The sequence below is a fragment of the Eptesicus fuscus genome, chromosome 10, assembly GCF_027574615.1.
Source record: "Eptesicus fuscus isolate TK198812 chromosome 10, DD_ASM_mEF_20220401, whole genome shotgun sequence".
NCBI lineage: Eukaryota > Metazoa > Chordata > Mammalia > Chiroptera > Vespertilionidae > Eptesicus > Eptesicus fuscus.
Window position 1 is genome coordinate 31,114,271 of NC_072482.1, and position 14,801 is coordinate 31,129,071.

At 37.4% G+C, this 14,801-nt stretch overlaps 1 protein-coding gene across 1 annotated transcript in view; it reads left to right on the plus strand.

Annotated features, from left to right (window-relative positions):
* ADGRB3 (adhesion G protein-coupled receptor B3) overlaps nucleotides 1-14,801 on the plus strand; it is a 705,567-nt gene that overhangs the window by 359,631 nt on the left and 331,135 nt on the right. Inside the window, exons 12-13 of the mRNA XM_054722440.1 lie at nucleotides 9,221-9,370; nucleotides 11,813-11,888. Coding sequence (XP_054578415.1) covers nucleotides 9,221-9,370; nucleotides 11,813-11,888 — 226 coding nt within the window. The remainder of the gene's footprint in view (nucleotides 1-9,220; nucleotides 9,371-11,812; nucleotides 11,889-14,801) is intronic.

Consider the following 14,801-nt stretch of genomic DNA (forward strand, 5'->3'; position numbering starts at 1 on the left):
TTATTTAGATGGGGCAGTGGAGAACAGACCAAGCTAAGGAAAAAATAATTTAGCCGAAATTCAAGGATAATAATTTAAAAAATGGTCTAGTTAGGAAAAGCTCTGGAAAAAAAACACAACTCACACATCTTGATCAGGATCAGCAAACAAGACAGTCATGTACAGTATAATGTGGCTGCAGAAACAATACTGGTCATATAAGATAATTTTATTATGATTAAATACCATATTTTCATGGGTGATCTTCATTGTGGCTGCTTTCACATCCTACAAGTAGAGTTGGATAGTTGCAACAGGCCTAATGGCCTACAAAGATGAAAATATTTACTTTTTGATCCTTTATAGAAAAAGTTTCCCAACATCTACAATACAGCATGCCTGCAACTAATGTTAAAGTATGGTTTTCACATTTTTAGACCAACATCCCTTTTCCGAAACTTATAAAGCCTTTGACTCCTTATAAAGCCACTCTTCCATTATTCAAATACCTCTCTGTTCCTGAGTTAGTTTACTATTGTGTTCTCTCTCTCTCTCTCTCTCTCTCTCTCTCCTCCTCGATTTATTTATTATTATGTTTTTCCATGTTTATTTCTCTTAATCCTCTAAACGTGAGCCTTTCCTATACTACATTCCGCAGCTTTTTTCTGCCATCTTCTCATTACCTGCAGAGCTCTCCATCTCACTTATTCAGGGGTCTGCACAAATGCCAGCTCACCAAAGAAGCGCTCTCTAAGTTTCTCACCTCCAATCATCATTCTCTATCATATCATTTCGAATTACTGGCATCTGGTTGTGTTTATTTATTCCTTGTCTCTCTCCCCAGATTCCATGCCAATCCCTTGAGGGCAGGGATTTTTGCTGTTTTCTTCACTGATGTATTTATAGTGCCCAGAACTGTGCCTGGCATGTAATAGGTGCTCAATTAATATTTGTTGAATGAATGAATCTGTCCATTGTATTCTCTCTTCAGGAGAACATATCCATGTCTACATGATCAACTATTACTTCTAATTAGAAGGCATCCAGTTTACATCTCCAAGTTCTAAATTTCATCATGCTCCAGATGACCAGCTATCAGCCTACAGTATAATGTTCAGTCTCCTCTCCTACTCTAAGCATTGTTAAGAATGTCCTGACACTTCTGGAACTGCACAGACCTTTCCCAGGCCAGGCAGTTTCCTCTTCCCATAGCTCATATGCAGTCATCAACCCTCAGCTCAGTTACACGTCTTAAGAAAGGCCTTCCTCACAACCAACCTTGCTCTATCTCATAAGTTTTTTCTTTCATGCCATCTGCATTGTTTGTTCCTTAAAAGTTGTGTGTTCCCCCTGAGAGTATGAGCTCTTTTAAGAGTGAAAAATATGTGTCTCTTTCTCACTTGCTAAATCCTCAGTGATAGACCAGTGCTTGGAACTCTCTTAGGGCTCAACCGAGGTTTGTTGGAAGAGTGAATTTCCACAATGATCTCTTTTCTCCTTGCTATTTTCACTTGTCATTGCATTACTCCTCTGGAAATGGGTGATTTGCTATCTTGGGAAGCCCTTGAGTTGTTGACTTGAGCTGTTGTTTCTTGCCTGATTGGTGCCTAACTCTTCATAATTTCCAGACTGATTTCTCTAGGAAAATTTCAACACCCTTAAATAGAAAAACAGTAACACACACATGAAAAGAGAGTCAGTCGTGCTGCATATACAAAAGCTCTCCTATTTTTTAACTCTTATTGAATTTATTGGGGTGACATTGGTTAATAAAATTATGTAAGTTTCAGGTGTATACTTGGTTAATTATCCATCCTTTAGTGCTCTTTCCTCTGCAGGAGTTCTGTTCTTAATTTCACTGGTTGGGAGAAAAGGAAGAATTTGTTTTCTAAAGCATTTCGTATATTGATTTGTTTTTACTCTTCAGGTATACATGCAAAAGTGAGTTCAATTTCACGTTTATTTTATATTTATGTTAGGAGTTATTTTATATTTATGTTAAATCATGAAGTACATTTTGTAGAGAAGATGAGTGCTTATCAATGCCTGTTTTTAAAATTCACTAAACATACTCTTTTTAAAAACTGAAAAAAAATTTGGCATGATCTATTTAAACTTCCCTCACTATCTTCTGTGTAGCATCGAAAAAAAGTCAGAAAGAACATGCAATAGATAACAGAAAAAGTGCACAAACTAAGATGCTTTTAGAATGTATTTCTTTTTAAAGGAAAAGTGTAATATTTTAAAATGACTTCTCCAACATATATCTAGAACAGCGGTGGGCAAACTTTTTCTGTGAAGGGCCAGACAGTAACTACTTTGGGATTTGTGTGCCATGCAGTCTGCGCTGTCCCTATCCAACTCTGCCACTGTTGCATGAAAGCCGCCCGAGACAACATGTAAATGAGTGGGGGTGTCTGTGTTCCAGTGTATTTGTAGACACTGGGAATTGGATTTCATTTAATTTTCACCTGCCAAGAAATAGCGTTCTTAAACATTTATTTTCAACCTTTTAGGAATGTGGAAGTCATTTTTAGCTTGCAGACCAAACAAAAATCGCTGGTAGGACAAGATTTGGCCTGTGAGTTATAGTTGGCCAGTCCCTAGTCGAGACAGTTCAGCTGAACAGAGCCATGTGTATGGAGTGCATGTACCACCTGTGTCAGCATGACTGCATGTGGGGAAGTGGGGCAGACCCAAGAGGAAGTGGACGGAGTCCCTCCCCCATAGAGAGCACTGAAGTCTGGCAAAAGACCATGAGCAGGAAAGAGAAACACGCCCACCTGTGCCAAGGCTCCCAGGCTTGATTGAAATGGCTAAATAGAATCTAGAGCTGATGCCTCCCAAACAACTTGCAAGTTCTTTTTAAAATTTTGATTCTGGAAAGGAATATGCAAAATGGTTAATTAAAGTTTCAATACATATACTATGTCACTAAAAAGCAACAGGTTGAAAAAAGTTCCTTTGATATGCCATATAGTTACTTTATTGACTATCTAATTTGTCTTAGTTTTGAAACTAAGAGAATCCTGCTTTTTTCTCTTAAAAAAGTCTGTAAACTCCTCATGGGAAGAACATTTCTAAGCCTGAGACCATCTAAGTCACTGTGTGCGCTCCTGGGATGAGGGGATCCTACACTGTGTAATGGGGATGGTGGAGATGAACTGAGGGTGCGCTGTGCTCTCAGCACCAGGGTCCTTGCAGCCGCCCCTGCCTCGTGGCTCTGTTTCCTGAAAAGGGATGGCTACATACTGCTCTCTAGTGAGCTGGTCTTTCTCTATCACCTTCATATTGCTCATTCCAGACTTTTGGGAAAGTGAACAGAGTAAATGAGGGAGGCAGAGCAAAGAGGAGAACAACTAAAAATCTGTCTGTTTGAATGTCTGAGTGTTTCCTATAAACCACTGTTTTAGAATTCTAAAATGTGATTTTTCATAGAGATGTGAAAACATAAAGATTATGCTGCACATATTGATATATATAACCTCAATATCCCCTTTTGGTAACCACCGTTCTTCAGTGGTATCTCCTGTTAGACAAGTGAGATGGTTTTATTTTCTCTACTTGAATCATTATATTTGTCTTTTATAGTCAGTGCAAAAAATATTACACTAAGGTCAAGTAAATTTGGTATACATTTGTTAGGAAAAATCAAACTGCGCCAGAGTGCAAAATCATATACTACTGAGGATACTGATAATAACAGCATCTCTCAGGGTTGTCTTAAATATAATTAAGATCTCATGTGTAAAACACTTGGCTAAATGCCACGGTGAGAACAGTGCCTAGCACAAAGGAGGCATTTGATAGATATTTACTGAATTATTGTACAATCAGTGTCAGCTGTTGTTCCCTTCTCTTCCAAATGCCCTTAGCATTGTTGTATACATATAAAAAACATGGCTTTTTTTTGCCCTAGCTGGTTTTGCTCAGTGGATAGAGCATAGGCCTATGGAGTCCCAGGTTCTATCTCAGTTAAGGGCACGCACCTAGCTTGCAGGCTCCTCCCCAGCCCAGGCCCTGGCCAGGCCCGTGCAGGGGGCAACCAATCTATGTGTTTCTCTCACATCTATATTTCTCTCTGACTTTCCCTCTCTCTTCTACTCTCTCTAAAATTCAATGAAAAATATCCTTGGGTGAGGATTAAGAACCAGGGCTTTTTAAGCTGTTAAGTGCCAGGGGATTACACTGCATGTAGATTCTATGCAATCCTTGTGTGCTTGCTCTATATGCATGAACAAAACTATCAGTTGCCTATCTTATTTCATCCTCAAAAATCCTGATGTAGTAGTTAATATCATTCCCATGTTACAGAAGAGGAAATTGAAGCACAGAGAGGTTAGGCCATTTTCCCAGTGTCACACTGCATGTAAGATGGACATGGAATTTATTTTCTAAAATGAGACTTTTGAAAGTGATAGGGATGCTGTTCATAATTACACAAAACAGGGATAAACTGAGACTGCCTCCACAAAAAATTAGAACATTATAGTTACCCTAAAATACCAGGGTTTTGAATCCAGGGCCCAGGTACAGAGCCTACACTTAAGCCATTCTGGTAAGCGCCCACTTTCCTTTATTGACCCTCCTTTGCCCATTTGGCTTCTTCCTGCCGCATTCACCCATGCACTTTTGCTCCACAGTGTTTTCATCTACATGCCTTCCATTATCCATGATGCAACTGGTGTACAGATTAATTAACTCTAACTTGTTTGTGCACCATTCACATAAGAATGAAGAACACATAGTGCCCATCTTCCAGGACCTCGGTAAAAGCAAAAGGGTAAGACATCGTGAAACAAGGCTAGAAGCACCAACCTGCTTGATGAACCAGAGGGCTCAGTGATGACAAAAAAAAACAACAACAAACAAACAAAAAAACAAACGACTCTTGTGCTTTTAGATCCATCTGCAAAAATTCCCTATTCTTTCTGATGAGCAAAAATCTATACTGAACGTGAATCCTTTAAGAGCTTGGCCTGTAACAGACATGATGCTTTCAAAGGACTGCATATCCAAGTTCAAAATAAAAGTATTAAAATTATAAAATGAAAATGCAGCTGATTTTACACCAAAGTTTGTCAGTGACGAGTCACCTATTTTTATTACATAAGAGGTCAAATCTAATGTTGTAATGAAAACACAATACAGTGAATTTAGGGTAATTCTTGGAGCATTCAAAAGATGTACCTATTTGTTCAGGGGCACTGTGTCATTTTTTTAAAAATATATTTTATTGATTTTTTTACAAAGAGGAAGAGAGAGGGATAGAGAGTTAGAAACATCGATGAGAGAGAAACATCAATCAGCTGCCTCTTGCACACCCCCTACTGGGGATGTGCCCGCAACCAAGGTACATGCCCTTGACCAGAATTGAACCTGGGACCCTTCAGTCCGCAGGCTGACGCTCTATCCACTGAGCCAAACCGGTTTCGGCGGACTGTGTCATTTTGAGTTTTCTTTTAAGTACTTTAACTACTGTAAGAAAACCTTTTTCTCTGCTCAAAGTCACTAATCATCATAGAGATGCAAATTAAAACCTCTATGAGATATCACCTCAAAGGTATCAGAATGGCTACCATCACTATATCAACAAATAACAAGTGCTGGCAAGGAGGTGGAGAAAAGGGAACCCTAGTGCACTGCTGGTGGGAATGCAGACTGGTGCAGCCACTGTGGAAAACAGTAGGGAGGTTCCTCAAAGAATTAAAAATGCAACTGCCTTTTGGCCCTGCGATCCTTCTGGGAATATATCCAAAGAAACCCAAATCACTAATTCAAAAGAATATATGCACCCCTATGTTCATTGCAGTATTATTTACAATAGCCAAGATCTATGCCCATCAGTAGATGAGTGTATTAAAAAAACGCTATGATACATTTACACTTGACTGTAAAAAGAAAGAAAGAAATCTTACCTTTTGTGACAGCATGGAAGGATCTGGAGAATATTATGCTAAGTGAAATAAGCTAGTTAGAGAAAGACAAATACCATATGATCTCACTTATATGTGGAATCTAATGAGCAAAATAAACTGATGAACAAAATGGAAACAGAGGCATGGATACAGGGGACAGACTGCCAGCTGTCACAGGTGGTGATTGGATAAAAAGAAGGTGAAGGGATTAAGCAAAAACATATGTATACATGTATATACATATATATATGTATATATGTATGTATATACATAACACATAGACACAGGCAACAGTATGGTGATACCCAGAGGGAAAGGGGTGTGGGTTAGGTGGAGGTAGGCAAAGGGGGAAAGGGAGGATGGAAAGAATCTTTGATTGGACGATGGACACACAATGCAGTGTGCAGATGATGTTTTCTTGAGTTGTACACCGAAACCTGTATGGTTTTGTGAGCCATTGTCACACCAATAAATTCAATAATAATAATAAAAAAGGCATTTTCTCGGTTTTGAGGAAAGCTGCTCTATCATCTAAACTCCCACAGTGACTGGTTTTAATGCAGAAATTATTACAGAACCAAAGTATGTAGCTTTGCACTTGTGCTTTGCATTCAGGTCCCTTTGCCAGTGCTGGCACATATTTACTTTTGACGTAGTTTAAGACATTCATTTTTAATCTTACCTCTGTAGTGCTCACTTAACATTTGAGCTTTGAGCTTCCCAGTTCCCTAAAGACTATAAATGCATCTAAATTTTACCTTAGGATTTTAAACGGTTAAACTTGGTCAAGAAGGGAAAGAATTGAGAATTGGATTGGTCCAGGTGTGTGGTACAGGGACTGAGAGAAGCAGGACATAAAGCCCTCTTTAAAGCATTTTTGCTGTGTGGAAATAGGTTTTCTGGTTAATCAGTGCAGGGTCATAAAAAACCTTCCTAGTGTGTTTAAGGTAAAGATGTACAATTTTAAATACTTCATATTTTAAGGAACACGTATGTTGATAATTTGAAGGCTAACATTTGAATCTATGAAGTATCCCTTTTTATAATGATTTATTAAAAATACCATCTTGAAAAATGCATTCTTACTAAATTAATGAATAAATGTTTGTTTTTATGTATCTTTATGCTCAATTCAAAGGAATTTGTAGAAACTTAAGTGATCCTAATTTATTTTTATATTCCTTTAATCTAGACTGTGTTAAAAAGTACAGTATAATCTATATAATCATAATTAAAAAGCCAATGCACCTCTAATTGAAGAATGAATGCATTTTATAAAGAGAGATAGATGCACATTTAAATATAACATTTTTATATTTATTAGACTAAAATTTATTCAGGATGAAATGATATATAGTTTATAGAAACTATTTCTTCTCCATTTTTTATTTCTTCTTTCTATTAATTTTTTTTTCTTTTCATGTATATGGAAACAGAGGAATTATTAGACTTTAAGGCCCAACAATTTATCTCTTATTTTTTTAATAGGAGGAACCAGTTGTATGACAGTAAAAAACAAACAAACAAACAAACAAAACCTTCATTTCTCTTCCACCAGATTTAGAGCAGAGGTGAAATAAATTTTCTTTAACACCAAGAAAACTAAAGTTAGAATGAAGGAGTTTGGAAGTAGATGAGCTTAGTTTTGCATATTGGATAGAGCTTACAGTAGGACTCCTAAGAAAGAGTGTACTGCAATGTAGTGACCATCTATATGCAATGGAGGATTTGGACCTTAAGGACACTTGAATTGGGTTATTTTTGGACAACAAGGACTATATGGTTTGAACAATTATGGAAATTAAAATAATTAGAGATGTTATCCGAAAACAGGACTTAACATTCATAACTAATTTATATACTCTCTTGCCTGCACCATGTAGTTACAAAATCCCTTTTTAGGCTTATTATATCAAACTAGAGGCCCGATGCAAGTAGGCCTTTGCAGCTGTGGTGGCTGCCTCGATTCTGTGGCTGCAGCCCCAGCTTTGTCCTGAAGGTCATCCAGAAGGACGTTCGGATGGCCATTCAGTTGATTTACATATTACACTTTTATTGTTATAGATTACAGGCCAAATGAAATTCCATCTGATGCTGATAATGGATGTGTAAAATAGCTTAAAAGTACTTTACTAAAGTACAATAAAGTACTTTAATAAAGTACAATAATACATAACCAATTTAATTTGGAACTCAGCCGGTAGTGCAAGAATATATTTATACAACTAATATTGAATTTTTCATTTTCATCCTTTCTTGGTTTAAATTACAAGTTTCTTTAGAATGAAATTTGCTTATGAGGAGCCTAATGGTTTCTTACTTTTGCTTTCCTATTGTGATAGCTTTTAGAGATTCCCTATCACCTTTCTATTTAAATCCTGCATGGGGCAGCAAAAACTAATGTAGAACAATTATGGTCCTATGTAAAGGTTATAAAAATTATATTACTTAAATGAAAATGTATATAATCAATAAGTGCTTAAGTTTTTATCATCATAGTTTTATTACATGTAGTTTTATATGTGTTTGTGTATACATATAATAAATATATAATAATATTGAGTACATATAATAAAACATATATCCAGGCATTAGCAAACATACTTCATAATTTTTTCAATATGTTAAAATACTTATTAAAAATAAAGACACAATTTTTTATTCATATATATAATATATATTTGTTACTTTCAATTGTGGGGTCACATTTTAAGAATTGTTTGTTGTATTTGTTTACTGTTTCTGTATATTATATTGGTTCTATGGTTATACCATTCATGGTGCCTCATTATGTGCATTCTGACAGTTCTGACCCCCAGAGCAATATGGCTTTGTTTTCCATAAATTCATGACATCCTACCTAATCCATGACAATTTGTCCCAAAGACAATGTTTAGATTTAAATACCAAAAAAAGAAAAAAATTGTTCTGAATATAAAGTTTAGCTTTAAATGCAAATTTTAGTCTATGAATCAAGTTTGTTAATAAAAATATTTAACAAAAAATACAGCATGGGCTTGGAACAATAGGAATGGAGGCCTACCATGAATAATGAGTATGGTGGTACCTGCTGGTACTTTTAGAATATCCACCACACTATTGACCATCATTAAATGATTCTGCTGAAAGCAACAAAAACCCAGGTTGATAACTAAAAGAATTAGTAACCTTAATGCTTATTGTTTAATAAGAAGTGTCTGTATTATAACTCTGATAAATGTAATTTTGACTTGAAATTTTATTTTGAATATACTATAAAGTTTAATATGATCACCTTTGATTACACTGGAAGGTTTGAGTTGACATTATTACTTTTTTAATAGTGGCTAGCATTCAGAAGCTTCCTGCAGCCTCTGTTCTGACGGACATCAACTTCCCAATGAAAGGACGGAAGGGAATGGTTGACTGGGCAAGAAACTCAGAAGACAGAGTAGTCATTCCAAAAAGCATTTTTACTCCTGTGTCATCAAAAGGTATGTATGTGAGACAACTTGGGTTTTGACAACATATTTCTGATAACATCCTATTTAATAAAGAGGGAATATGCTAATTGACCATCATGCCCTCACAAAGATGGTGGCACCCACAGCCAATAAGGAGGGGATATGCTAATTGACTGTCATGCCCTCAAAGATGGCAGCGCCCACAGCCACAAGATGGTGGTGCCCAGTCCCCTCAGCCCTGCCAGGGCAGCAGGTGCACAGCATGTCTGGGCCTGGCCCCAGGTGTGTCCAGTTGCTCTGCACAACTGCCTCCGGAGTCCCCCAGTCCCCTCAGCCCCCCAGCCACCCAGGGCCAGCCCGAGGTGCAGGCAAGCCTCAGATGGTGGCTGCCCAGCTGCCCAGGGTCACCCTAGGCTCAGTTAACCAGGGCCGGCCAAGGCTTGTGCTGCTAGCAGTGGCAGCAGCGGAGGTGTGATGGGGTGTCACCTTCCCCTGATTACCAGGGTCGCCTCCAGCCCCTGAGGGCTCCTGGACTGTGAGAGGGGGCAGGCGGGGCTGAGGGACTCCTCCCTCCAGTGCATGAATTTTCATGTACCTGGCCTTTAGTCATCCTATCTAATAAAGAGGGAATATGCTAATTGACCATCACTCTATCACAAAGATGGCTGCACCCACAGCTGAGGCCAAGTTCCCATAAGGAGCCTTAATGAGCAATCAGCAGGGACCTGAGGCTACGCCCTCCCCTGCCCCCATGGGGCTTGACAGGGTACCTCAGGCTGTGCCCCCCACCCAACAGGGCTTGACAGGTGACCTCAGGCCACAACCCCTGCCCCAGTGCCAGGCCAAGGGACCTGAGGCCATGCCCCACTCCTGGAAGGGCTTGAAGGGGGACTTCAAGGTATGCTTCCCATCTGGTGCTGGGTTAAGGGGAGCTCAGGCTGCTCCCCCCGCCTCAGCATCAGGCCTGGGGACCTCAGGCCGCGTCCCCCACCAGGTGGGGCTTGACAGGGGACTTCAGGCCGCGCCCCCCGACCCTGGCACTGGGCCAGGGGACCTGAGGCTGCGCCCCCCCCCCCCCCCCCCGCCTGGCAGGGCTTGATGGAGGATCTCAAGGCATGCCCCCCGCCCCGGTCTGGAGCCGGGCCAGGTGACCTGAGGCTATGCACCCTGCCCATCAGGGATTGACAAGGGTGGGACTGGCCGGGTCTGGATCTAGCCCAATGGTGGGGGGAGGAGGGCCAGGTCTGGGTCTCATGCGATTTTGAGGTGCATGTGGGTGGGCGGGGACTTGACTCTGGGTCCCATTGTGTGCCCCAGACTCTGACAGAAGGAAGGTTTTCATATACATTTTACTAATTTTATTTCATCTCTGACACTTCTATTATAGAGAAAGGGCAAATAGCAATATTAAATTATTTCCTCTAATTAATCCCCTTTTAATGTGCATGAATTTCGTGCATCGGGTCACTAGTTTAAAATAAAAGTCTATATTATTGTACACTTGAAACCCATCTAATTTTATCAACCAATGTCACCCCAATAAATTCAATAAAAATAATTTAAAAGAAGAAAATATTCTTAAACAGGATGCCAAGTATAGTATTCCATGGAGCCTAAGGGAAAAAAAATAAAAAAGATAAAATATTTAAAAAATTAGAAGTATAAAAAATAAAACAATATATGGAGACATAAATCTCCATATATTAAACAATTTAGAAACAGTCACTAAACTAAACTAATTTTGTACAAGAGAAAACTTGGTCTTTAAATCTCTCAATTACTGGAGCAAAGCATCGATTTAAATGGGAAAAAAATACAAGTGCAAAGTATAGAACCAAGCTTGACATGGTCAGGTTTCAGTATTGACAGTCTTATCCCATTGGAAAGCCTGTGGCTTAATGTTTCAACTTCAGGTAATGAAAATGTCTTGCATTTTCCATGCAAAGTCATTTTTTTTTCTTCCACCTCACATTTGTTATGGTTTGAAGATATTGTTTTGGTATATAAAAGCAGATTTAAGAAAAAGTTAAGTTTTAAAGAACGTCTTCATTAGTCTCTAAAATTAATGTTGATTTTGGACAGTGACATTGTGGTCTTAATTTTTATCTTGGAAATTTTGACCTCATGACTTAGAGCTGCAAAAGGAGAACTGGCTGTCTTTCCTCATATCTTTGGGACTTTAAACTTATTAGCTATAATGGTAGCGTCTTCTTTCAACCTGATGAAGGAAGGTTACTTCAAAGGATGGTTATTTTCTGACACAAAACCACTAGCAATACATCTTTTAGAGCTTCAATTAATGTGTGGAGTGTGGGGGGACAACCTTCCCATTCATGGTTAAGAAGGCCTCTCTTTTACCCAGCTTTCATCAGCAAGTCCTGGGATCCCTTTGTAATTAGTAGGTTAAAGTTTTATAAGACATAGCATTTTTCTTGCTGTTTTACTAATATTTTAAAATTTTATTCTTTCTAGAATTAGATGAGTCATCCGTATTTGTTCTTGGAGCAGTCCTGTACAAAAACTTAGATCTTATTTTGCCTACTCTGAGGTAAGCTGCAAAGTAATAAGCTGTTGTAACCTTTGTAAATTATTCCAAAAAATGTGATTATAGCTCATTCTCTGAAAGTAGTCCGACAAGCTTTGTTAATACAAAAGGCTTTTTCTTAAGTGAAATAGAAAATACCAATTTAATGAACAGCTTATTAGCATATTATGCATTTCAAAACAACTAGAAAGGATGATTTTGGTCTGTGATTATAGCCCTGCAGTTCTTTTGTGACTAATCTTGACTTGTCTTAAGACTGAGGAGGAAAAAAAAAGAAAACACCTCAAGTCTTTATAAAAGAATGGGTTGTTTTAAAATTAATTTCTTCTCTATTTATTTGTACATAATGTTACTGTTCATAAACATTGCATGAAATTAAAAGAGTGTCATGATGACTGGGAATGAGTGTTTTTTTCCTTCATTTGCACGAGATTTCAATTTGTTTCTAAATATATACTCAATTATACTTACATTAAGAAAAAAATGCTATTGTTCAATTAAAGTACTATTTTTGGAAGAAATCTTTTCATTTCTTTTCTCCCAGTCATTAAGGAAACAATTACAAATAGTAATTCTACCAACATCCATTTGTTTTCTCTATTATCTTAACTAACTTACCTAATCTCACAGAAGACATCACTTGTATCTCTTTGGATGGTTATGTTACCACTCATGAGGACCTGTCTCCTCCATCACGCCTCATTTGGGAGGACTGAGATAAAGTTGTATTCAGTTCAACACAGCCACATTTGCAGTGAGCTCTTCTCACACCCTCATGAATACAACTTCACATTTTTAGGGAGGAGAGACTGTGAATGATGTGTACCGTTATACCAGGGGTATAACAAATGATCTAATAAATAAAACCAATTAGAGTGCAGTCCAGCAGAAAAAGGCCTCCCAAGGAAGCAACTAAGTTTTTGCAGCTGCATGAGTAGTCACAATTCTTTGGAGAAAGTCTATGTACAGCAAATCGCAATATAGTTGGGGAGTCATCAAGAGTCCCACTCGTGACAATGCAGGTTCTCCTTCATCCACAGAGACAGTTATGGGAATTTAGTCTTCTTTAACTCCCTTCTCTGGATGGAATTTGGGCTTTCTATATTTGAATAGGTTTGTGTTTGGTTTTGTTCTACTCATAACAGGTTTTCAAAACTAATGAGTTTACTCTCAACTTTTCCACGGGCTTTATTAAAACAAATTGGTATGTACAACTACCCACAGATAAAACTGATTCATAGTGGCACTGCCTCTACCTGTGTGTATGATGTTCATTTGAGGGGAAATGAGCTGAAGTTACACGTACCCAGATACTCAATGTTACATACTTATTTCCACAGAGAGTTCACTTGTGTGAAGTTCATCTTTCAAGAATTTGAGACACTACTTTAAATCAGACGTCTTGGGTTTTCATTCCAATTTAAAATAACAAAAAAATATATAAACTTGTCCAGTCACTGAGTAATCACCTGCCTTCAGTTCAACTTTAAAAATAGAAGCACTTCATGTGCAATTTCACTCTATTTACTGCTGAGGGGTATGGTGCATGCAAATAAAATATTCACCATAAAGTGACTTAGATTGTGAATTAATTTCCCTACATGACTAACAAAGTTGTGTTGTGATTCATCTTGTTTTGTGTTATACCAGAGCTCAATCACCCACACAAATAAAATCAGATCATTCCGAATTTCATAAACAGATACAGTCAAGGGAATTGGGAATTTATCTAGGGATATCAGCTTTTTGTAAAAAGAAAACACATTTTTGTAGCATTTCGACATTTTTTAAAAGCATGGCAGAAGCAGTGGTCACTACAGCTGGTGGATAGATGAAAGGATGTATTATGGGTGATTTCATGGATAAAGCGGGAGCCATTTTGGAGCCTTGAATAACCCCTAATATCCCCGTGACACAAAGTGATTCAGATTAGCCTTTGAGCAAGTCACTGACTTTTTTTATAAAGTGGGGTTGAACTCAAAGTTTCTTTCCAACTTCAAAAAGCCCCTGTCTTTATTACAGTAAAATTATGAAGTTTTTAGAATTCTGACATATTCTTTAGCTTTAAATCCTTAATAATCTTTGAATAAGAATTATAGCTATGTATACCAATTTATACTTTCTGTGTACAAAGTAATTAGGTAAATGACTATAGGAAATCAACATTCACATTTAGATTCATTGACCAGAAATAATGACATAGGATGCTCAAGATGAAATATTTAAGTACTATTTGAAAAATGAAATATTAGCATTTACTCCTCATTGTCTTTTCTTTTGTACAGTAGCATAATGTAAGTGAGCATTTTTAGGCTCACTTACATCATTTTTTCCTTTTCAAAAAATTGTCCTACACAGGACAATTGTCTATCATACCAAATATAGATCTTCTAAATAAGAGTAAGCCTTTTAATGGGCAAGGATGATGTCTTGTTTTATAGTCATTCAATAAATATTTACTAAACAGCAACCCTGCTAACCTTACTATCTTAATTCTTTTAAATTTCCTAAAAGGTCAAAATTCCCAGAACAATGCTTAATAAATTACAAAGGCCCAAGAAATGTTTATAGGAATAATTGTTTTAAATGATAGGATTTCCCATACAAGCCATTTATAAAAATAGGATACATAGAAATTTGGTGTTTAAAATATGAAAATATATTACATACATATTGTTTGTTGTATAAATTTTACTAAATTGAACCCAATAGGAAAAGCAATATCTTCTCATTCAAATTTTAAAAATATGTATAAGTTTGCTCTATATGTTTACTTATTATTTACCAAATTTCCATAACACATTTTCCTCAGTGATCATTTTACTAATTATCTGTTGACATTTTTGCAGCCAAGTTTCCCATACATAGAATAATGTTAGGATTCTGTTAAGTTTCCAGGGATTTTATATTTTTATA